The 24853-nt window shown below is 53.2% G+C and overlaps 1 protein-coding gene across 4 annotated transcripts in view; it reads left to right on the top strand.

Moving 5' to 3' along the window:
* Positions 1 to 24853, top strand: part of ABR (ABR activator of RhoGEF and GTPase) — a 177701-nt gene that overhangs the window by 108029 nt on the left and 44819 nt on the right. For all 4 annotated transcript variants that reach the window (XM_044248212.1, XM_044248211.1, XM_044248214.1 and 1 more), the window contains 8 exons: positions 3269 to 3454; positions 9482 to 9589; positions 12260 to 12320; positions 17185 to 17237; positions 17831 to 17971; positions 19928 to 20049; positions 21445 to 21610; positions 24538 to 24660. In XM_044248212.1, the coding sequence (XP_044104147.1) occupies positions 3269 to 3454; positions 9482 to 9589; positions 12260 to 12320; positions 17185 to 17237; positions 17831 to 17971; positions 19928 to 20049; positions 21445 to 21610; positions 24538 to 24660 (960 nt within the window). The remainder of the gene's footprint in view (positions 1 to 3268; positions 3455 to 9481; positions 9590 to 12259; positions 12321 to 17184; positions 17238 to 17830; positions 17972 to 19927; positions 20050 to 21444; positions 21611 to 24537; positions 24661 to 24853) is intronic.

The following is a 24853-nucleotide window of genomic DNA, read 5'->3' as shown; positions in this document are numbered from 1 at the left end:
GTGGGGACAGCACCCAGGCAGGAGCAAGGACTAGAGGTTCTGGGACTCTGTGGTGATTTGTCTCTCCACTGGATCCTGGGGCGGGGGGGACAGAAAAAGGATAAACTAGGACAGCAATCTTGAGGAACAGCTCCGTGTCCTTCACAGAATGTTGGGAGCCCTGAAGCTGAGGGCGGCCGCCCACCTGGGGTTGGGAGAACAGTGTTTCCTTTCTGTGGTTCCTGGTTCTTCTGTTTCCCTGCTTACCCACGCCTCACCCCTCCACCTGCTCAGATCTTCCCAACCTTCAAGGCCCTTTTTCTGTCACCACCTCTGTGAAGCCCCCTGGGCTGTATCAGCACTACCTTGGGACCACTTGGTTGGTATTTACAGTCCAAGACGGATAATACCCTGTCTGGCTTTGTCCACTACATGGTCTGATTTACCCACATGGCTTATAATGTTCTCCAGAGCAAGGATCTTGAGTCAGAAAAATAATCTCCTGAGAAGAGAATTGGCCCTCCGTCACTTACCTGCCTAAATCCCTTCAGGGAAAGGCAGTGCATTTCTTGCCCCTGCCTGGTCTGGCCCCTGCCCAGTCCTCCCCCTTGCCCACTGCACACGGGCTCCCTGGCTTTCTCCAGCTCCTCTCTCTCATCAAGCCCCTGGAACCGGCATTGAGGAATACTGTCCTCTGAACCCCCAGGCTTCCATTGCAGGGTAAATGTTCCCTTCTGGGAGAAGCTGTCCTTCCCCACCCTGTTTCAGGAGGTCCCCTTATTTCCTTCATTGTGCCCAGGTGGAAATAGTGTGTATGACGGTTTCCTTGTGTTTTGTCTGTCTCCCCTATTGAATGGGGGGCTCCATGGGGCAGGGATTGGACGTGTGTGGTGAGTCACTGAATACCTGGTCTGACCTCACATTAGGCACTTGGTACATTATTTGTGGGGCAGATGATGATAATAGTAGCCGCTAACATTATTGACTGCCTCCTGGGCACCAAGCACCTACTGGATATTTTCTATAAATTATGGCTCTTGATCTTCCCATCAGTGTTCGTGAGAAGGTAATATTACCCCAGTTTTACAAATGAGGCTGCAGAGGCCCGGATGCTAAGTGACAGAGCTGAGACTCAAACCCACACCTCCTGGCCTGCACCAGGGAAAACCCCATCCTACTGCCCTGCAAAGCCTGGGCGTTAGGGTTAATTGGTCCCAGTGCTAAGAAGCTCAGAAGGAGGGCTCTGCTTTTCCCTGCCTTTTTCCTCGCTTCTGGACTTTTTAGAGCTGGGAGGACAGGGATGCTGGAAGTCAGAGCCTCATCTGGGTATTTGGGAAGATGGGACTTCCTCTTAGCCTCTTAGGGACAGGCATTGCTGGAGCTTGGCTGCTCTGGTGGTCCTCTCTCAGACCAAGCCAGTGATAACTCTGGTCTCTGTTAATGTCACTGTTCCAGCCAGTCTAGCCTCTAGTCACTCATTAATCGCTGGAATGCTTCTCTGGTTAGAAAGCTCATTAACCAGTCCTATGAGGTGATGGGGACCTGCCCCCATGACTTCTCCTGGCTGTTCCTAGGTCTCCAGAGTGACTCAGACTAAGTCAAAGGGCTCTTCCCGCACAACCTTTCCACTAGATGAAGAACATTAAGTCTGACTCAGGCTTTTTGTCTTCTGCGTAAATGTGTCTGCCCCTCCCGTACTTTCTCTAAGTGACAGGGGTCCAGACCCTGTCTCCTGGAGGGCCTCTGGAGTGCAGTCTAGGCATCTTTGCAGGCTTTGGGGCTAAGGGAAGGCCAATCAAGGAAGAGTTCCCTATCTTTTGATATCAGGATTTTTTGTTTTTCTTCAGCTGTGAATTTTAATAGCTTTTTATCCCCTGATGATAAAAATTAATATTTACTCAGGTACCTGGGTGGCTCAGTAGGTGAAACATCTGCCTTTGGCTCAGGTCATGATCTCAGGGTCCTGGGATCGAGCCCCGCATCAGGTTCTCCACTCAGCAGGGGGCCTGCTTCTCCCTCTCCCTCTGCCCCTCCTCCAGCTTGTATTCTCTCTCTCATTTGCTCACTCTCTATGTCTCAAATAAAATCTTTTTTAAAAAATTAATATTTACTCATTGTAGGTGGTTCAGAAAATGAAGAAAAATCACACTGAAGAAATTGCACCCAGGTCCTATTCTCCTACCGTACCCCTTTTGGGCATGAAGGCAACAACTACAGCTCCCCACCAGTGTTAGGAAGTGTCCCGAGTTACTGTTTGTCCCTGCATCCACCCTGAAGGCCCTGGAGCATCTTGGTGTAGATAAGCTCAGTTGACAGATAAGTTTCATCTCACCTGTCAATCTCAGCATGGAGAAATAGTCTGGGACTGTGACCAGGCTCAGTGAGAAAGAGCATTTGTGATTGACTCGTGATGTCTGTCATGGTCGACCAGCAGTGTCTGCCTTGGTCAACTTGCAATGTCTGCCATGGGTACAGAGGTGGGATGGTGGCGTCTGTGCTGTCTGCTCACTCTATAAGGGATGGGAACTTGAACTGTCAGTGCAGCTGAGGTTGGTCTTGAGTCTCTTTGAGACTCAACCCCCAAATCCTAGAATCATGTTCTGATTGTTGGAAGGAAATGGCTCAGGGCTTGAGTTCCCAGTCAACCCTCCCTTCCACTGATGGAAGGTGACAAGGGAGCTTATAACTCAGCGCATGAGGCCACTGTGGAAGAAAGGCATGGATCCTGTGAAACCAGTAAGCGAACCTAGTACAGGCTGGGGGTCAGGGACCCCTTGGGTGACAAGGGTGTGGGGGAAATGTGTCCTGGCATTAACACATGGGCCAGTGCGGGGGGGCTCTGGGCCAGGCCCTGGCTGTCAGGGTCCCCCTCCTTGTAGTAGGGCATGGCTTGTTGGAGCCTATAACAGCAGCTACGCAATGCAAACCACGCTTCAAGGGTTTACTGTTTGTCCCTGTATCCACCCCACCTGAAGGCCTTGGAGCATCTTGGTGGAGATAAGCTCAGTTGATGGATAAGTTTCATCTCACCTGTCAACCTCAGCATGGAGAGAGTCTGGGATTGTGACCAGGCTCGGTGAGAAAGAGCATTGTGATTGACTCACGGTGTTTGCCATGGTCAACTCGCAATGTCTGCCATGGGTACAGGAGATAGGACATGGCCATGTGCCCTCCATGGCCTTGTCGAGGCCCAACTCCAGCCACGAGAAGTACGTGTCTATGCCCTGGAGCTTCTGCCCATCTGGTTCATCAGTTCTTACCTTCTCTCTTTCTCCTTCCTCACTCACAGCCCATGAAACCCCTGAAGGCCACAGCCACCACCTCCCAGCCTGTGCTCACCATCCAACAGATTGAGACCATCTTCTACAAGATCCAGGACATCTACGAGATCCACAAGGAGTTCTATGACAACCTCTGCCCCAAGGTGCAGCAGTGGGACAGCCAGGTCACCATGGGCCACCTCTTCCAGAAGCTGGTAAGTCTCCTGTGGACGGACAGCACTTATCTGGTGCCTTAGTGGAGCTGCTAGTGTTGGGAGACGTCCAGGAATTCCCAGCCTTCTTGATCTCCTTAAAGGCCCGGGTCACTTCTGAGTCCCAGAGGAAAGCCTGGACCTCTGCTCTGTGGGGCCCTGGGCCTAGTGTCCCCACTCCACGCCTCCCACTGTAAAGCCTGAAAGTGCTTCTAGGGATATGAGGGGCTTCAGGGCTCGAATGAAGGCTCATCTGCTGGGCTTCAGGTTGCCTGTCCCTCAGCAGACAGAGAGGCTGACAGTGCCAGTGGGCAGGCAGGGACTGCTCCCTTGAAACACTGGGCATTTGCCTCACCGCGGTGCTGCCTCTGAAATGAAGCGGTCAGATGGGTCTGTGAATGATTCCCTCCTGGGGACCCTGGAGCAAAAAGCATCAAGAACTCAGCCCACCCACCATTGCAGGGGAGAGACAAGGTAGAATTAGCATGCAGACATAGTGTTGGGAAAGGCTTTCAGAGGTCTTCCAGTTCCCAAGGTTTCTGTGACACCTTCTCCCCTAGCTCTGAGACTGTCTCTGGCTGTGTCCCCTGGAGGACCCCGAGGTCAGACCTACAGCGCCCCCATCCCCACTCTTTACTGACATTTCCCTGCCCGTAACTCCGCCCACCCAGGAGGCAGCAAGGAGACTACCAGTTGTCTGGGTGTGAATGGAGATGGGCAGGGAGCAGTGCCTCTCCTTTACCTCCCCTGCAGTGGTGGGACTGGTTGAATGGACAGGCCTGTGCTATCCTTACACTGGAGAAAACTCTTGCTTTTTAGAAGGATTCTTCTAGGGCCTCAAGCGCACAGTATGTTCAGAACTGGACTTACTGTCTCGAAAGTTCTTTGCTCTTCTTCTTGCCCCAGTGTCAGTGGGTGTTGCCACCATCCCATCCCCCATCCATCCATGACTCCCTTGGACTAGTCCTTGGTACTCTCCTGCCCCACTCCCTTCCCCATCCCCACTTCTGGAGGATGTTCACTGCTGGGCCTGCCTTGCCCTGCCCCCTCTGGGGCCCTCTCCTCCCCTCAGGAGTGGCTCCTGCCTCCAGGCCCTGCTTCCTGCCAGCCTCCCCACCTCTACTTAGCAGCCGTGGAGTTACCTGAACTCCTGACCTTGCTTCTCCCCAACTTAAATCCCTTCAGTGGCTCCCCCTTGCCTTTGAATAAATGCCAGGCTCTGAAGAATGGCGTATGAGACCCTTTGCATGCTGGCCATCCCTGGCCTCTGGCTGTTGCTTCCCCTGTCCTTGTGCACTCCCTCCCCAGTGACACTGAACTTTCTATTCTCAGTCTGTGCAGCAGACACTCTTGACCTCTCTCTCTTTTTTAGCTCCAGCTGCCTGAAATGTCCTTCCCCAACTGCTTCCAACTTAGAAGTGACATCCTTGGCGAAACCTTCCCCCAAACTTCCAATGTAGCCCCTTTGGGAACTACATTGGAAGGTTCCCATGGAAATCTCCTGTCTCCCTAAAACCATAAGCTTTCAGAGAATAGGCTGCATTTTCTTTATCATCAGACCCCAGAACTAGCCTAGTACTCAATACATGATGAGTGAGTAAATGAATGAGTGCACCATGACCTTGACGACTGTGACTAGGGAGAATTTGGAAGGGCATCGAGGGGGACGTACATCACAGGGCCAAAGGTCTGTGTCCCAAGAGGCCAGCAGTGTTGTAGGGACAAACATAGCCTCTAGAGCCACAGCTGCCTTTGTTTTGGTTTTTTCAAGAGTTACTTATTTATTTGAGAGAAAGAGAAAGTGTGCACATGTGGAAGAGGGGAGGGGCAGAGGGCGAGGGAAAGAGCCTCCCAAGTAGACTGTGCTGAGTGCGGAGCCCGATGCGGAGCTCCAAGTGGGGCTTGAACTCGCAACCCTGAGATCATGACCTGAGCCAAGAGCAAGAGTCAGGGGTTTAACTGACTGCACCATCCAGGTGCCCCCGGCCACAACTGACTTTGAATCCCAACTCTGCTACAGATTAATCCTATGACTTTGGGCACAACCTCTCTGACTCAGCTTCCTCAACTGTGAAAAAGAGGATAATAATAGTACTTACCTCACCGAATTGTTGTGAGGACTACGTGAGTTAATACCTGAGAAGGGCTTGGAACAGGGCCCAGAACATAGTAAATTAGTAAACACTCAATAGTCAGCCATTAGCATGACTATGACTACCATCACTGCCATCACTACCATCACTGCTGTCACCACCGCCGTCGTCCTCGCTATTCTTAGCTAGAGGCACCCCGGAAGGTGGTATTGCCAGGGAACCCCACACTCCCGGTTCCGGCAGCCCCAGAGTGCCTGCTCCAGTTCAGGGATGGCACGTACCCAGTCATCACTCCCGGCCGGGTCCCAGGAGCCTGAGCGGATTGGCTTGGGGGACAGCCTCTCCTCGGCCTCATCAGAGAACAAACGAGAGGAGGGCGGGGGTACCTAGGCCAGCACAGAATGGAAATGCTGTCCCACTTGTCACTCGGACCCTGCTGTCACCAGTGTCCCCCATTCAGCTCCACAGGCGCCGGGTGTTGAATTTGCTATCCCCCTCCCCTCCCCCAGCAGCATGAAGGGCTCTCCGTGGCCCCTGGGGCTGCAGGCCTGGGAGGGCCAGGGAGGAGCTGGCGGCCCAGGCATCTGGAGGTGGTTTATTTTCAGCTGGTCTCCATTACTGAGAGAAGGGAATTAGCATCTCTGCTATTTGTTTTATGAGATCACCCCAGTGCCAGGTTTCCAAGCAACCTCCACATCCCAGTTAATGGCCCTGGCAGGCCGGGCCTTAGGCTCTGCAGACGAGGGTACACCGTGAAGATGGCAGTGCCTGGGACGAGCCCTGACCCCCGTGTGCCGGTCTTCTGCCTGGGTGGCTCCAGCTCCGACTCAGCTCCTGCTACCCGCTTAGGCTGTGGGGTGGGAGGATAGTGTTCTGACCGGGGCAGCCAGCCCTCATCGTTCTTGGGGAAGGGGGGACAAGGAGAGCACATCCCCAGAAGAAGAAAAGCAATGATTTTTACTTTGGTTTAGGAAGCAACTGTCTAGCACCTCCCCCGTAGCCTGGGACACCGGTGGGCCGGTACTCCCCCTGGAAAAGGAATTAAATTCATCCCTTCCTGCACTTCCGCCAGATTTGTCGTCTTTGCCAAAAGTCTGGCCCATCTGAGGCTGAGACCTGCACAGCTCTGGCCTTGGTTTCTTTGCAAGCACCCCCGTTCTCATTTTCCCCTCTGGCTTTCCCGACCCCCCACCTGCCTGGCTTTCCACCTGCCCCAGATCTTTGGGATCTGGAGGAACTCGAGAGTTCTGCAGAAAGCAGAGTGGTCCAGGGTGGGCCTCCCGGGCAGCCTGCTTTCCCCAGCACCTCAGCATCCCCCCAAGGAAGCCCCATGGCAGCTGAACCTCCGTTGCTACTTGAATGCAAAATATTTAAACCAGAAATTCTAGAGAATACATGTAGCAAACAAATGTGGACTCATTCCCCCAGAACTGACGGATGTTAAGCTCTGAAGATAGACTTTTTAATCAAGGAAACAAAGCATTGTAGATGAAGTCTCTCTCCCTTCCCCTCGCCCTTCTGCTCAGCACAGAAGCAGCTACTGGAATGAATTTGGTGTGTGGCCTTCTGGGCTGCAGTTTGTATTTTTATTATGTATCTGTATCTTTTTATGGCATTACATGTACTTTTTCAACAAATATATTTCATGTATTTTGCAATTCGATCATTTGGGAGCTTGTTGGTGTTACTGCCCATAGATCTTGTTCCGTCATTGTAACTGCAGCGTGGATATGAACTACCGCATTTGTGAGCATCTGTTCCCAGTCTCTCTATAGGAGGGAGAGTGGAACAGCGAATCCCCTTGCTCACGTCTCCTTGGGGACATACAAGGACAGGTTTCACTAGAGCAGTGCCTCCACTAGAACTATAATGCGAGCCACGTATGTAATTTTATTTTATTTTTTATTTTTTATTTTTTTTGTAATTTTAAATTTACTAGTAGCCCTTACTTAAAAGTAGAAACAGGGGCACCTGGGTGGCTCAGTGGGTTAAAGCCTCTGCCTTCGGCTCAGGTCATGATCCCAGGGTCCTGGGATCGAGGCCCACGTCGGGCTCTCTGCTCGGCGGGGAGCCTGCTTCCTCCTCTCTCTCTGCCTGCCTCTCTGCCTCCTTGTGATCTCTGTCTGTCAAATAAATAAATAAAATCTTAAAAAAAAAAAGTAGAAATAGGTGCAGGAAATTAATTTTAAGAATGTATTTAGCCAAGAGATCCAAAATGTTGTCATTTTATCATGTAATCATTATTTAAAAATTAATGAGATCATTTACATTCTCTTTTACATACTAAGTCCTTGAAATCCAATGTGTATTTCATACTTAGAGCACATCTTGGGGCGCCTGGGTGACTCAGCCGGTTAAACACCCAACTTTTGATTTCGGCTCAGGTCGTGATCTGATCAGGTTGTGAGATTGAGCCCCGTGTTCAGCTCTGAGCTGGGTGTGGAGCCTGCTGAAGATTCTCTTTTCTTCTCCCTCTGCCCCATCTCCCTTTCTAAAAAAATGCACGTGCGCGCGCACACACACACACACGCAGAGCACATCTCAGTTTGGCCTAGCCACTTGTCAGGTGCTCACCTGCCACGTAGTGACTGACTCCCGAACCAGACCCCAGACTCTGGGGTTTGTATGTAGAAGTGGGTTTGCTAAGGAGTAGGCTGAGCTGTGCATATTTTTAGCTTTATCAGTTATTGACAAATTACTGTCCAAATAACAGGCCTGACGCCCCCATAAGCAGTCTGTAAAAGCTCTAATTTCCCCCTCATTCTTGCCAACCTTTGATATGATTAGACTTTAAAATTTGGGGCAGATTGATGGGGATGACACAGTACCTCACTGTGCTTGTAACTCACATTTCTACCCTTTCCTCTCTCAAGGGGAAATGCATATATACAAAGCACAGGAAGACTTTCCATAAATATTTGAGGAATTAAGTTAATGAGCCTCGGTTTCCCCTTTTGCAGAAAGGGATGATGGCATCCGTTCTGCCTCTCAGAGCTGAGGTTCTGTGTGATTGTAAGTAGTGGGAAGCTTTGTGTTAGGTTCAGAGCGACATGCAAATGTGTCCTGAGGCTAGTAGGGTCTCTGGCTCCTTAAGAGGCTGAGGATGTGGGGACAGGGACTGAGGGAGGCCAAGGGAAGTGGGGACTGCATCTCTTTTTTATTTTATTTTATTTTATTTATTTACCAGAGACAGAGGGAGAGAGAGCGAGCGAGCACAGGCAGACAAAGAGGCAGGCAGAGGCAGAGGGAGAAGCAGGCTCCCTGCCGAGCAAGGAGCCCGATGTCGGACTCGATCCCAGGACCCTGGGATCATGACCTGAGCCGAAGGCAGCTGCTTAACCAACTGAGCCACCCAGGCGTCCCTGCATCTCTTTTTTTAAGTAATCTCTACACCCAACCTGGGGCTCGAACCCACAACCCGAGATCAAGAGTACCATGCTCCACTGACTGAGCCAGTCAGCTGCCCTTATCCTGCTGGGACTGCACCTTTAAATGCTGGGCCTTACACTCTGCCTGGGGAGTGGGGTACTGGGCAGGCCACACTGTGCCTTCCTGGCTCCAGTTAATTCCAGGCTATGAAAGACGGGTGAGGCATTAGGGGCTTCAAACCCCGGGCGTCCTTTATGATGCTAAATAAAGCCAAATGCTGTTGAATTTCTTGCGTGCCAACAAAGGCCCTGCCCTGCTCCCCCCATCCCCAGTACCCTCTTGTTAATCTTATTGGCTGAGCTGGTTTCCATGGAAACTGTCAAGTTCAAAGAGATACTATAGTATGTTCATCCGCATTTCACCTCTGTTCCACGTGTAGCCCTTTGGAGCAAAGTTAGAGGTTCTGAGTGCCAAGGGAGCTCCAGGTGCCCTGCTTACACTCTCATCCATTCATTAATCCTCCCTCCCATCCCGCTGCCCTCCTCTCTCTCTCCTCTTCTCCCTGCAGGCCAGCCAGCTCGGTGTGTACAAAGCATTTGTGGATAACTATAAAGTCGCTCTGGAGACAGCTGAGAAGTGCAGCCAGTCCAACAACCAGTTCCAGAAGATCTCTGAGGTGGGCAGCTCCCCGCACAGCCCCTGCCTTCCGGCCTCTGGGCCTGTTGCCCGTTAGGGAAATGGTACCCCTGAGGGGAACACTTAGACTGACAGTTGCTTTCTCGCACTTGACATTTTCCCTCGTAATATAAGAATAACGATGTGTTTGATTTTGTTATTCTGTTTAGGTTATTCTGTATCAGAACAGAGGAGACGAAAAAAAAAAAAAAAAAAGGCAGTATTGTCACACGCTGTGGTGACCTTGAGCAAGTCCCTTCCCTTCTCCTGGCCTTATTTCCTCTTCTGTCCAGTGAGGGGTCTGGATTCTTCAGCTCATCCCTGGTTTGCTCGATAAGAACCATCAGGGGCACTGTTTAAAATGCAGATCTCCAGACGCCTTCCCTGGAGCTTTAATTCAGAGAGTTTGGGGTGGGACCCAGGAGTTTGTATTTTTGAAGCTTCCCCGGGTTATTTTTATGATTAGAAAGATTGGAAGAGTTCTGGACAAGCTTGTCTCTTAAGATCTTTTGCAACTGCATGACAGAGAGAGGACCAGGGCCATTTGTGAGGAGAAGCAGCCGTACACTTTGGCTGGAAGCCTGCCTCTCCCTGCTGTTGCCGGGAGCCTTCCTTCCATGCTCCTCTGCTGGGCAAAGCTGTGGCATTGGCTGCCATTGCCTCTCCAGGAAGCAGCAAGGAGGAGCTCTAATCTCCTCTGGGAGCACAGCACAGCCTCCCTCTTGTGTTGAAAGGGTCTCCATGAGACCCCCCCGCGAAGCTGCTGCCCTTGCTGTCACAGCCCCAGCTCCAAGCTTGGGTCAAGAGAACCTCTGGGTCCAGGGAAGGGGAGCTCCTTCTGCAGTTTTGGAAATTCTGCCTTACAGGCCTCTACAGACCCTTTGCTTTCCCATCTCCGCTCTGATGCTAGAAAAGTCGGGGAGATGCAGGATAGTGTTGGTGAGACTCCTGGGGTGACGGGTTCTACTCCAATTTGGAATCCGCTGAGAGGCAGCACACAAGTTGGACAGCTGGAGATGAAAATGTCAACTCGATTACTAGTGAAAGCCAGGTTGGAAAAATGTGGCCTTGGATCTATCTGTAGGCACATTGGGCTTGCTAGCACTTCCCCTCCACAATGAAACACATCTATCGGGGATGGAAACAGGGAGCTAAGCTCAGTTTCTTCTTCCAGCCCCAGCCATGGAGTGCAGTCAGTCACCCTGTGCCTGGGAGAACAGAGCTGGGTGGGGAAGTCCCTCTGCTTGGGGTCATAAGGCGAGAGAAAATGGTGCTTCCCCTCATGGCTCCCAGCCCTCCCTGGGAACAATCTGTAACCGCCCAGAGAGTGGCGAACCTCCTTTTAGCCTAGGCTGACTGCCTGTTCTCTGGTCGGTGGAGACCCCCCGCACTCCTCCCGAATCCCTCTCCCAGACTCTGGCCCTGGCGGCAGAGCGGGCCCCCTGGCCTGCTGCCAGGTGGCTTCTCACCCTGACTCACGCGCTGACGCTGTCGCTTCCTACTGGCACTTCCACTTAATTACTGCAATTAGGGCCCTTCTCCTCTGGAGCGGGAGCGATTTCATACCTCTGGGCTACGCTGGAGGGGGGCACGGGGACAAGTTTCCTAAAGCTGGGAATCCAGTCACCCGCCAGAGACAGCCTTGGGGAGCTGAGTAACCCCCCCCTTCTCCCCACCCCAATCCCCAAGCTCAGTCTCTAGGGGTTTTCTCTGTCGAGAAACAGCTTGAGGCAGGAGTAGGAAATGTGAGGCTCCTGCTGCCTGGGTGTGTCCCGTCCCCCCTTCCAGGCAGAGCAGAGCAGGCACCATCCCCTGGGTCCCTGACCTTGTCCTTCGCTCACCCTGGCTTCCCTGTTGACACCCCACCTGGAGGCCCCCCTCCACACACTCAGCCCTGCCTGCCATGGGGATTGCGTTACAGCTTTAGTGGCGGGCCCTAGTGGTCTGTCGCCAAGGGGCAGAGCTGCAACCTCTCTCTCCAATGGCTGAGAAAATAGGATCAGATAAGCAATCCCAAGTCTCTCTCCCGGGCACGTGGCTTGGGGGCCAGGAGAGGTGTGGCCTCTTCCTTGCTTGCCGTTTCCTCCCCACCCGTGGGTGGGGGGTGGCAGGTGGGGTTGGGGGCTGGATGAACCCCTCTCCATTCCGGTAGGATCTAAATGGGACTGCCCTGTGGAGCTCAGTCTCTGTTCTGGGTGCGCAGGACCCCTGGCTCCTTATCTTCAGGGCTGCCCACGCCCTAAAGGTACACCTGCCTTTTGTCCTCTCAAATCCCTTGTACCCCAGGCTGATGGTGGACAGAAACCCTAACTCGTGGCGGCTGCTGGGGGATCCAGCTCTTGCTGCCTCTCCAGAAGGCCCTGAGTCACCGGGGTGAGGTGTTAGGGGGTGTGTCCTAGGAGCATCAGAGCTCCACACCTCTCTGGTACCCAGAGCCCCCTCCTTCCTGCGTACATCCAGCTTCCTCCGTACTCCACACTCGCCAGGAGACCATGGGTGCGGCACAGGGAGTCTGGAGTCCATGAGTCAGGGGGAGACCTGGGCTCTGGTCTTTGTCCTTCTGTTTCTACCCTGGCTTCCAGAGCACTGCTTCTTCCTGCTCTGGCTGCTATGAGGGAAGGGGAGGTTCAGGGGGCAGGCCACGTAGTGATTCCTCCCCTCTGTTTGGCAGGAACTCAAAGTGAAAGGTCCCAAGGACTCCAAGGACAGCCACACGTCAGTCACTATGGAAGGTACTCTGGGGAGCGGGCTGGATAATAGTTACCTTTCTTTGTCTGCTCTGTGGACTACGGTGCCCTGCTTGTGTGAGCATGTGCATGGGAATGAGAGAGAGAGAGAGAGAGAGAGTGTGTGTGTGTGTGTTGCACAAATGCGAGGAATCCAGCCTCTGTCCCTAGGCAGCCGGCCAGCTACAAACGTGCTCCTCCTTAGGATGCCAGCAGGCAGCTCGCTCCCTTCCTCCCCTCCCCCCTCCTGCCTCTCCACGCGCGCCTCCCCTCCCCTCCCCTCCCCGCCCCTCCCCCTTGCTAGAGGAGCACTCTGAAGCGGCTGCTTGATTCAGGCTGTGCAGCAGCAGCTGGCAAGGTGGCTGAGTGGCCAGGCTGCTGATGGGAGCCACCGAGCGATGGCCGCAAGCTCCTGCCGCTGGGACGGAGGCTGCCATGGAAATCCTCCTCATCATTCGCTTCTGCTGTAACTGCACCTATGGTAACCCAGGCGCCCCCCCCCCTCAGGGGAGGTGGTGTAGCTTCCCACCTCTGGGGGCTGGCTGGAGTGGGTTGACATGTGGCCGGCAAGGTGGGGGGTGGGTAGGGAGGGCGGGGAGGGTGGCAGAGAAAGGAGGCGGGTACAAGTGACCGGCTCTGTGTTTGCCCCATTCTAGTCAGCTTGCAGGCTGGAGCTGAAGTCTGGGGCAACCGGGGGCAGGGTGGCTTGGAAATGGAAGGACCAGGCAGGGGTGTCCAGGCACCACCCCACCCCCCAGGCTCCGTGGGGATTGGTGTTGGGGAAACAGCCCCGGCCCGGGAGGCAATGGGCAACTTCCTGATGATGCTGTTAAGGAAAGAAAGTGACAAGGCTGTGTCTGCAGGCGTGGCAGCTCTGAGGCTGGAGGGGGGTCAGTAGGGGCCAGTTGGACCATGGCATCTGGTCTGGGCAGCGTTGCCTGGGCCCAGGAGGGCACCAGCCCCTGCCTGAGAGACAAGTTGGGAGTTTCTTTGTTCCCGGAGACAGGAGAGGAGCTTGAGCCGCCAGGGTATTGTGTGTGCTCCCGAGTGCACGGGCTGCCTTCGAGATCTTCTGTGCTCGGAACCGCGGTGGCAGTGGGAGAACGTGGCCGCAGTTGGGAGAGCAGGAGGGACCTGGGCTGCTCCCCTGGGCTTGTTTGTAGCCACGGGAGGCCCCCAAGTTAAGGTGCCCGCACTTGGTGCATGCTGGTGGGAGAGGGGGGCGTGGCAGGCCACTGCTTTGTGAAGGTCACACGCCCACCTGTCCGTGGAAGGGTCCCTGGGGGTCCCTCAGCAAGGGGGTCCCTCAGCAGGGGGGGTCCTATGACAGGTCCAGGCTCTTTCTCAGCGGGGGCGGAAGCAGGCCTAGGGAAGGAGGGGTCTCTGGAAGCGGACACTGCCCTCTGAGGCCAGAAGTGCCTTCGGCAGGAGGGAAGGGTCAACAGTTGCCTCCAGTGGCCCTCTGCCCTGCCCCCCCCACCATGTTTTGGAGTGGCAAACGGTTGGTTTTAGGACCACCTTCCCTCCCACCAGCCGTTTTGTCTGCACCCTCTCAGTCACTTTGCCTTCACATCTCCGTGGTAACCTGGAGCTCCTTGGCAAAGGCTGAACGGAGGGGGGTGGCAGTTTGCTGGAGGAGAAATGATGAGGTTTCCCCGGCTCTTTCTCAGAGGCCACGGCCCTGGAGGGGCTGTTGTCTGCTCACCTGTGCAGACTGTCCCATGTCGAGGATCGCTCTGATGGAGGAACCCCTGAGGCGGCCCCTCTCCAGCTGCCCTAGCAGGACAGCTGTGGGAACTCGAGTTACTGGCCAGAAGCTGCCCTGTGCCACTGCTCTGTGCCGCCACCCGTCAGCTCGAATTCTGACAGGCCAAGGTCAGGAGGAGAGATGGACTTGAAATTGGCCTGTTCAAAAATCAGAGGAGAAATGCTCTTTTTGGTCTGGGCTGGGATTGGGTCAGGCCTCAACTCTGCCTCCTTAAAAAAGACATGGGGTTGGCCCTTGGCTTCCTCTTTCCTTCCCAAAAGGAGGTTTAGTCGTAGTGAAACAGACCTGGGACTGGAGTTCAGGTTTTCTTTGGTCCCTGAGATACTGTCTTTGAAGTCAGTTTTACAGTGGGGTAGGAGAGAAGAAGCCCTTACCAACCACAATGTTTAGAATCTTCTCAGCCCCTTGATGCTGAGAAGGGATGCTGCTACTGGGGAACCCCGGGGGGGATTCTGCCCTTGGGGCTCACTCTGGCTTAATGGTTCTTTGCTGAGCACCCACTCTGCAGGTCTCTGAGCCAGGTGCTGGGGATGGGATGCAAAAGGAAGTCATGTGTCATCCAGGCCCCCACCAAGGAGGGGGCTCACCTTGGAGACAAAAGAGACCAGCTTACCTACTCCTTCCTGGTGAATCTTTCCCAGGATCCTCCCAAAGGTCGCTGAGCTTTTGCAGATACTAATCTCCCATGCTTGAAGTTAGGAGCATGGGTAGACCTACATTCAAAACCCAGCCACCATTTGCAGCTTTGTTATTGGGAGCAAGTTACGTAACTTCTCTGTGCCTTCGAGAGGCTTCCTCATCTGTAAAATGGGGCTAGTGATAATTGCTTCTCTTTTTAATCAGAGGAAATAGTGCATATAAGAAAGCACCACTGAACACAGAATAAGTACCCAGCAAGCTGCAGAGAGGCCAGCTTGCTCACGTCAGTGGTCTTTTAGGCACTGTAGGTGTTGTTTGCAAAAGCACTGGTCAGGGAGGGCTTCCTGGAGGAGGTGGGGATATAGGCGTTGCAGCTTGGTGAATGGTGTCTATCTCTGGGACAGGATTGGCATGGTGAAAAGAAGGGAGGGAAGGGGAAGCAACAGCAGGAAGCAGCCCGGCCTGCCAGAGCTGTGGAAGAGATGAAAAGGAAAGGGTGGGCTCTTTACCCTGCGTTGTCAGGGGAAGGCAGTGCCCAGGGGCCGAAGGGAGCTCAGACAGAACATTGGGGTGGTTCTTCCTCCTCTTCTTCCCTCCATATCTGCCTGTGACCCCAGGACCCTCTCCCTACCGTCTCCTCTCCCCACCTTTCCTCCTAGCTGTTCTCTCCCAACCAGGGCACTCATTCCACATCCCCAGTCAGGTAGACTCTAGGAGACTGCAGGCGTATTAATAACCCCTCTGAAACCCGACCCACCATTTGTGCAGACCTTTGAGCTTAGTCAGAAACCTCTTCCTCCTGGGACTTGAGAGAGGGACAGAGAGAGCTGACATTGCGGTATCAGCTTTCCCCAAGCTGGAACTCTGGGGCCCACCCTGGCAGGTGTCTGCTAAACTTGCACTTTCTCCTGGGTCTTTGGGGTTCTCTGGTGTGATTTCCCCCTGAAGATGAGCTAAGCCACAGGTGGGTATTTAAATAATGTCAGTACACTGTCCCCCCAGCCCTCGGCTGGTACCTGGGCTCTACCTTCACTGACCCAGGATACCCCAAGCCTGGTCCTGTTCGTTTTAGCTCCCAGAGACTGTGGGGAGGATCTCTTGCAATTGCCAAGAAGGGGCTACAGATAAGCCATGGGATGTGTGTTGGCACAAGGCAATAGTTTTCAACCATGGCTACCTATCAGTCTGCAAAGGAGCTTTTTAAAAATGCTGATTCCCAGGTTCCACCCAGCCGAGATTGGGGTTTCATCAACAAGAAGGGGAGAGGGAGACAGGCAGCTGTTTCTTTTAAGAGCTCCCCCAGTGATTCTAAAGGGTAGCCAAGCAGAGCTGCAGATAAGGCACAAGGCATACCACTGAGACTCTATCTTCTCCACGGCCAGCAGATTGTTCCCCAAAGTGTCCGCTTAGCAATGCATAGGCTATTTATGTCTAGGGCTTCTGGGAACTCTTTGGCTTGGGGATTCTTGGTTAGGCCCTGCGTATTGGCTCTGGGACTGTCACAGCCAGCATCCTGCCTCTTCCTGCCCCTGTGGCAGGAGGACAGAGGTCGTGACCCCCACGGACAGAGGCATCCAGGTGTGGGACTGAGGCTGAGCCACCTCTGTTTGGGAGCGGCAGGGCACAGCTGCTTGCAGAAAGCTTGGTTTGGAAGTGTGGTCAGCCAGCTGCTGCCTCCACCTGTCCCTGCTGGATCTCAGCCATCTTCACTTGCTGGCCTGGTCTGCCAGGGGGTGTGGGGAATAGACCCCCTCTCCCCCCACTGCCACTGAGTCTGCATTTTCCCAGCCCCGTCAGCGCCCCCAGAGGCCCCACCTGAATTCCTTCAGGAAATCTTTGCTCCCCCAGCTGCCACTTGCTTGAGAGCAGAGGCTTTGCGTGAAGAGCTGGCCTGCCTCCCTGGCCCTCAGCCTGTCCTTTTTGTCGGGGAGTTTGACGGCATGGAGGGGGGGGTCTCCTTGTGGAGATGAGGCGGCCCATGTGAGTCAGAACGAAGCTGGTGGTTCCCAGCTGGTGACGCCAGGCCTCGGGCCAGAGGAGTACAAGGATGATTGGGTGTGCGGGAGCCTCCTTGCTGTGTGCTGGGGTGCCGGAGCGCCGTGGGGTGAGGCTAGCTGTGGCTGTATGAGATGGGGTTGAGGGCACAGAGGAGCATCTTTGCCCTCTCTAAGTCTGGTCAGACAAGGAGAGGCCTTTGGGATGGCCCTTCGAGAAGTCATGTCTGGCAGGGGATGCGATGAGACAGGCGGGGGTGGGGTGGGACCTGGGCTGCCAGTGCCGCATGGCTGCATGTGGGTGCCGTCCGACCCACCCTGGGGAAGAACAGAGCTGGGGCTGCCTGCACCTGGGCATCCCGGTGGTCGGGCTGTGAGGCGGGTGGAGGGATAAGGATCATCTCTGAGGCGTCAGGCTGCTCCCTGTGTCTTATCTGTTCTGTGTCCTTCTCCCTGCCTTGGCCAACAGCTCTGCTCTACAAGCCCATTGACCGTGTCACCAGGAGCACCCTGGTCCTCCATGTAAGTGTCAGCCCCTGAGTGGCCTACAGAGCGGGGTTAGGAGTTCACTAGGAGATGGAACCCGGGGGGGGGGGGGCCCTGGAGTCCGTGAGAACCGCCCCTTCGGGGAGCTGGGCAGAGGGGCCCTGGGCCCTGAGCTCTGACCAGCCCTCCCAGGTCTCGGTAACCATGTCAAGGGGACCCCAGAGCCTCGATATAGCTTGGCTGCAAAGCTCGATGTTTGGCTCATGCTGCCGTGGGGGAAGGCACTTCCTGCTTCCCCACCCCTTGCCTCATGGTCTCCAGGGTGCTTGGAGCAGCTGTGGGGATATGTAGAGGGGTGTCTCTCCCAGCTGCGTGGGGAGATAAGACCCCCCCCTCTTCTTCCACCAGGGGGAGGAGTAATGACTTGATAGTAATAAAGGGGCACCACTGCCCTTACCCCTCCTCTCGGCCCCTCATTTTGAGTTCAGATTTCACAGGCATGACCAAATCAGAGCATGGGTCCCTTAGGGCCCTGCCTTGGAATTCCTCTGGTGAAGATTGAGTCCCCACTGTCTTCTCACTGAGCCCCAGAACGGCTGCCTCCAACTCACCACCCTGCCTCTTCCCAGGACCTGCTGAAGCACACGCCTGTGGACCATCCAGATTACCCGCTGCTCCAGGATGCCCTCCGCATCTCCCAGAACTTCCTGTCCAGCATCAATGAGGACATCGACCCCCGCCGGACTGCGGTCACCACTCCTAAGGGGGAGGTGAGCTCAGGACCCAGCCCTGCCTCTCGCCCAGGCTAAGAAGGGCACAGCAAGCCACATCACCCATCCCTGCTGTCCTGCCCTGTCTTTGGCGCCTCTCCAACCTTCATGTCCCATGCCCCGCCAAGAAAAGGTCTTTAGGTCCTGGGAGCTTTATGTTAAATGTCCCATTGATCGTCATATAATTCACTGAGGCCTAGAGAGTCTCTGCAGATCTGGTACAAGGTCTCTTGGCCATACTTATTGGAGCCAGATTCTCTAGCCGGGGTTATCTGTCTGCAAGCCTCATGCACTGTCCCCCAGTCCAGGGGCTGTGGCTATGGCATTATTGAATGGAAACCCCCCACTGTGGGCAGTATGAGGCCCTCAGGGTCCCTGGAAGATAATGGCTCTGACTGAGGGAGCTGGGAAATCTGAGAGCAGGAGCTCTGAGCTACGGCTTCTCAATCTGCATGAGCAGGTGGGGCAGGAGCTCGGCAGTGAGCCCAGCAGAAGAAAGGCTGGAACGGGAGGTGGCTAAGGCTGCCAGGTTGCTGGAATATCCCAGGTGCAGATGTGGTACAGCAGCTCCAGTTCCTTGGAGGCCCTTGTTGGTGGAAGGGCAGGGGTACCCCTGAGAGGGGAAAGCGATTTGAAGAATTGCTGGGACAGTTACTCACATGGGTCAGCAGCCTGGCCTTATGCTGGGCTTCCTGTCCAGGAAAGGTCATTCGGGGCCTTTAGAAGTGAAGACTGGCTGGGTTTATGCTCCTTTATTACATGTATGAGGCTCCAGTGTCTCCTGGGGAGAGAAGTAATAGGGATGGGGGTGTGGAGCATGACTCATGGGGCACAGAGAGCTGTCCCCGTGTGCAACTCCCAGCCCTGGTTGGCAAGCCCTAGAGTGTCATCGGTTTGTCTGACTCGAGGTTATCTGAAAGATCTCCGAAGGGTTCAGAGCATTGTCAGTTTCAGATCGTGTTTACTGGAGACTTGACCGTGCTCACCTACATATTACAGCATACGTAGGTCACGGGGTCTATAATATACATGGGAAGGGTTGGCATGGATCGCAACAGCCCCTGAGAAGCCCATGGGCTGTGCGGGTGTCAGTGCAGAAACTGGGCTCTTACCCATCCAGAGCCCAGGTTAGAGATGGCTGCAGGGTCCTCCAGGAGTGCTCCAGCCCCACCAAAGGTAGCCTGGGTCTCCCATGCACCTGAGGGCAGCTGTAGAATCCACTCAGAGGCAGCCGAAACAGACTGAGAAAGCCTGTGGGTCAAGGTTGAAGTGAAACAAGACCAAGTTCTTAGGCAGGATTGGAGGAGGGGGAGATGCCCCAGTGCTGGCAGGGGTGGGGGTGTTCATGCCCCACTGTGGAGGAGCCAGGTCATCCTGGACTAGGGTATATCCAGGTGAGAGCTGATGACTGCTGCAGGAAAGTGTAAAGCTGCCATTTAAAAAAAAGAAAAAAAAGATTTTCTTTATTTATTTGGGGGGTAGAGAGAGAGGGAGAGCATGAGCAGTGGGGAGAGGGAGAAGCAAGCTCCTTGTTGAGCCGGGAGCCCGATGTGGGGCTCGATCCCAGGACCCTGGGATCATGACCTGAGTCGAAGACAGACGCCTAACAGACTGAGCCACCCAGGCACCCATAAATCTACCATTTTCTAAAAAAAAATCTACCATTTATTGATCACATATTATGTGCCCGCCATTGGGCCCTTTAACATAGACCATCTTGATGAATTCAACGGTACAGGGCAACCATCATTATCCCCATTTCACAGATGGTAAGACTGAGACTCAGGGAACTTGCCCAGTGTTAAACCAGAAGGCCCAGGTCTGTGTGACCTTAAACACCAGGTGCCATGTCCCCTCCCCACAGCCCCTCCCAGCAGGAAGGTGCCCCCAGTGCTGGCTGGGCCCTGGGCTGACCGCCCCCTGAGCAGGTGGGGGTGGGTGTGCCATCTCCCTCAGACACGGCAACTGGTGAAGGACGGCTTCCTGGTCGAAGTGTCGGAGAGCTCCCGGAAGCTGCGGCACGTCTTCCTCTTTACAGATGTCCTACTGTGTGCCAAGCTCAAGAAGACATCCGCAGGGTGAGTCCAGGGGGCGGGGTGGAAAGGAGCTAGACTCTGCCCCCTGAGGAGCCCTCCCAGCCCCGGGATTTATTTTCTCCTTTAAAAAAATCGATTAATTAATTTCATTTTACTACATATTCTTTTTCTAAAAATAAATTGTGTTTTTAATTATAAAGATAATATAACCAAATTACAGGGGAAAAACCCATCACCCACCCGAACATAAGCATCGGTCTCCTGCTGCTATATTTCCTTCCAGTTTTTTTAAACGTTCTTGTGTTTTTTCATGTACTTGTAATCAGAGTGAATGCCCAATTTTGGTCTCTGCTTTTTCCATTTCACGTCATAAGCATTTTCCCAGTCTCTGCCTAATCTTCATAATCACCCTTTTACTTGCCTGCGTGATGTTACAAGTGGATATGCCATAATTTACTTAAGCACTCTCCTTTTATTAGACATCTCTACATTTTTGCTAACTATGATCCCGTGAATATTCATTAAGTCTGCTGTCATTACTGAGTGCTTATGCCATTCCAGGTGCCATGACAAATGCTTTGACTCTATTATTTCCAGTCTTTCCCAGAACTCTCACAAAGGAGAGAAAAGACTTAGAAAAGTTATATCCGTTGCCCAAGGTTGCATGACTAGAGGAAGAGAAGATGGGATCTGAGCCTTAGTCAGATCTGAGATCTGCTTTCTACCTCTGTGTCTTAGACACTGCCTCCCAGGGGGCAAGCCTTAAGCTCACCTCAGCACTAGGGGCCCAGAGTGAGGGGGCAAACCCACGTCCTGGGGGAGGTGAGGGAAGGGGAGTTTAGTATGTGCTTCAATAAAGAGGGTGACTTCCTGGAACTAGATGAGATCATTCTAGAGCACAGGTGGCAGTCATAATGAGCAAACACACCTGTGCCTTTAGTCCTTTGCCCGTGACACACATTACTAATGAACCACGACACTACTTCCCATTGGACGTGGATGTGGCTTTATAATCTTTTACCCACTACCCCCATGTGACCTCTATCAATCAGGGATGGCGTTAAAAATAACATGTGTATTCCATCTCCAGCCCAAAGGGCAATGACTATGAGCTAAGTATAGATAGGCCACGGGGAGGGAAGAGCGTGGGATGGGGATTAGAAAAGCATTAGAGGTTTGGGATGTTTAAAAACATCAGTCCAATCGGGCCTGAAGATTGACAAGGCCAAGGTCCAAAGCCCTCGCTGCTGCCTGACCAGAGCCCCCTGTCATTTCTCCACATGGGGGTTTCCTGATCAGACTCCTCAAAGACATGGATCATTCTTGCCTGAGACAGGTTCTTAGCAAATCCCTCTCGGGTGTTTTTCTGGTCCTAGCAGTTGAGGCTTGAAGAGCCAAGTTCCCGCTCGCTCACGTCTCTCTCCGACTTGTTTGCAGGAAGCACCAGCAATATGACTGCAAATGGTACATCCCCCTGGCCGACCTAGTGTTTCCATCCCCCGAAGAGTCTGAGGCCAGCCCCCAGGTGCATCCCTTCCCAGACCACGAGCTGGAGGACATGAAAATGAAGATCTCTGCCCTCAAGAGTGAAATCCAGAAGGAGGTGAGCAGGGCCTGGTATCTGAACTGAGAGAGTGGGAAGGGGAGGCCCTTTTCCTCCGGGCCATTTGGACTGGGTGTGGCAGGGTAGCAGAAGGAGGGGAGGTTGTAAGGCTTAAGAGTCTGATAAGGGAGACGGGATGCTCGAGTAAGATGTCTCAAGTACCAGCTCAGGGAAAGACTGTGGTGGTGGCACATTAGCACAGAGCAGATGGAAGGAGGGCCAAAAAGCCAGTGCTCAGAATTTAGTGGGGCTAGTGATGGGGAGCTTCCTACTGTATGTCAAGTACCATAGAAAAGGAAAGCAAGAGAAGGCCTTCCTGAGGAAAAGAAGGATGGGTGTAAGAGAAGGAGCTTGAGGAGCCTCTCAGAAACTGATAGATCAAGTAGGCAAGTAAGGGGAGAGGGGCTTTGAATGACACAGTTAACATGTTCCTGCTTGATCTGAAAATGCACAGAAGCCTGTGCCCATACCCAACATTTATACACATCTGTCATGTATTAAAGCCACAAAGGAAATCGGAAATTTAAAAAACACGTTTTTGGTAATTTATTTTTAAAGTAAGCTCTACCAAACATGGGGCTTAAACTCACAACCCTGAGATCAAGAGTCACATGCTTTACTGACTGAGCCAGCCAGGTGGCTCTAAAAAAATTTGATAGCATGCTGGTTATATTCACAGTCCACACTGTAACAAAATCAGAAATGAACAACTAGAATATACTTAAAGTATATGCCTAGAAAATTAAAACTTGAAAGGTAAAGAGGAAATCCTAATGGAAACTGCAGACTATTTAGAACTGCATGAAAATGAGAGTACATGTATCAAAACCCATAGGTATGGCCAAAGCACTCTTTAGGGGAAAATGTATAGCCTTAAATTCATATATTTGAAAACAGTGGCTAGAGGAAAGTCCCCTTTCCCTCAGGAGGCTTCCCCATGCATGTCATAAAGGGTGGGGAGAGGCTTGGTTTGTTGGCCTGTTTTCCCTTTGCCACCTGTCAGCTCAGCTTAGGCCACACCTCGCCAGAAGCCTTCCCTGCTGTGTACCCACTGTGTCTGGAAAGGTCCTGGGGTCTGCCTCTTTATTTTGCATTATTGGTCCTGAATTGTAATTGCCCAGGCCACCTTCTCTTTTCCCCGTATGAATTTAAACTCTAGCAACAGTGCTGTTTTCTCCAGTTCTGTGTCTCTAGGATTCAGCACATAGTAGGTGCTTTGTAAACAGTTGTTGAGGAATCTGCGCTTAGATGGCTTCTAAGAAGGCTTTCAGCTTAAGGGCGCCTGGGTGGCTCAGTTGGGTTAGGCCTCTGCCTTTGGCTCAGGTCATGGTCTCAGGGTCCTGGGATCAGGCCCTATATCGGGCTCTCAGTGGGGAGCCTGCTTCTCCTTCTCTGCCTGCCTCTCTGTCTACTTGTGATCTCTCTCTCTCTGTCAAATAATTAAATAAAATCTTAAAAAAAAAAAAGAATCCTTTCAGCTTAGACATCCCTCTTTGAAGGAGAGGAAGACCACAGTAATGACCCCAGGGATGTCTGGGGTATGGATTGACCAAGGACTGAGGGTCTCCCTGGGGGCACATCAGCCCAGAGAGGGGCACAGGTGTCCTCTTCCTGACTGGCCTTGACCTCCCTCTCCTCCCCCCACTGCCTCAGTGGAGCCTGTCTCCCCATCTGGCACTGCCCCCCAGCCCCACCCCAGGGCATCTTCCCTGCCTCTTTCTCCCAGCCGGTTGCTGGTGGACTTTGTCCCCTCCCTTCTGCCCCAGGTGCACAGACATGGCCTCTTCTGCTCAGTCAGACCCACACTTCCTGAGCTCCACTAGCCGCTCGCTGCAGGGGTGTGCCAGACACCTCACGGAGTCCGAGTCTTGCCGGTGACTGACCTCAGCATGTGACATAATGTGAGGAGAGTCACCGGGGAGGCACATTGTTGTTCTCTGAGTCACAGAAGGAGCAGTGATTGATTCTTTCAATAATACTTTCTTAAAACTTCTTTTTGTTCTCATCACCAACCTAACGCTGGCTTGTTATCACAAGAAATAGAATACTGAAGCCTACAGGCTGTAACAGATTATCACTCACCCCCCACTGTTAACAGTTTGAGGTGTATTCTTCCAGACTCTTCTATGCTTATACTGATTTGTCTTTTTTTTTTTTTTAATGAGATGAGACTCTGTGTGCCATTTTTGCCACTTAAGCTTTTCCCTGAATGGTGCTCTGTAGAGCTCTCCAGATCTGTCAGATTCTTTTTAACAGCTGTAGCCTATTCTATCGCTTGGCTGCGCAATGATGTAGGAGATATTTAGATTGCTTCTGGTTCTTTCCTCTTAACAGGCAAGACTGTTAAGTAAACCTGACTGCACTCCTATTTCTCTCTGGTATCTTCTCTGCAAAAGTGGGTCTTGTTCCAGAACAAGGCATGGTGTGGTGCAGCTGAGGTGGAGGGGTCAAGGCGGGGTGTGGTAGGAGCCTCGGCTGGACACAGAGGACAGCCCCAGCTTTGGGAGGCCCCGTGTGCCAGGCCCCTGTTAGGGCCTTCTGCTGAACGGTGTCTGAGGTTTTGAAGTGGGGTACCCAGGATCTGATTTATAGAAGTGACTGAGTGATGACACTATTAGGCTGATGGCACTGAGGGAAGACGGGTAGGGGAATATTGGCTTGGTGAATGGGGGCAGGAACTCAGGACCAATTGGTTTGTATATGGAAGGTATGTGCATGTTTACCAGCTTAAGGGTCAGCTTACCCTGGGAAGGTAGCTTTCTCCCTGGACAGCTGGGCTCCCCCAAGATGTCAGAGCATCATAAAATACAAAAAAAAAAAAAAAATTAAAAGACATAACGAAGGCACAAGGAAATGCTTTGCTTAGATCTGCCAAGGGAGGAGGGGCGTGTGTGAGGGAAACCATCTGTGCCCTCCGGCCCCCACAGAAAGCCAACAAAGGACAGAGCCGGGCCATCGAGCGCCTGAAAAAGAAGATGTTTGAGAATGAGTTCCTGCTGCTGCTTAACTCCCCAACGATCCCGTTTCGGATCCACAATCGTAATGGAAAGGTCAGAAAGAGGTGGGGACGGGACAGAGGTGGCCCCTTTTCTTGGTCCCGGGGCTGCCTGTTCTCTAGGGCTCCTGTCCATGACTTGTGGGACTCAGGGACTCAGGCCCAGATCGCAAGGATGCTCTCCCAGCTCCTACCCAGAACTGCTTCCGCCGGCTGTTGTGGAGCCAGTGCCCCCTGCTGGCCATCAC

The sequence above is a fragment of the Neovison vison genome, chromosome 5 (genome assembly GCF_020171115.1).
Source record: "Neovison vison isolate M4711 chromosome 5, ASM_NN_V1, whole genome shotgun sequence".
In the NCBI taxonomy this organism is placed as follows: Eukaryota; Metazoa; Chordata; class Mammalia; order Carnivora; family Mustelidae; genus Neogale; species Neogale vison.
Note: the sequence above shows the minus strand (reverse complement) of the source record. Positions and strands in the feature narration are given on the sequence as shown.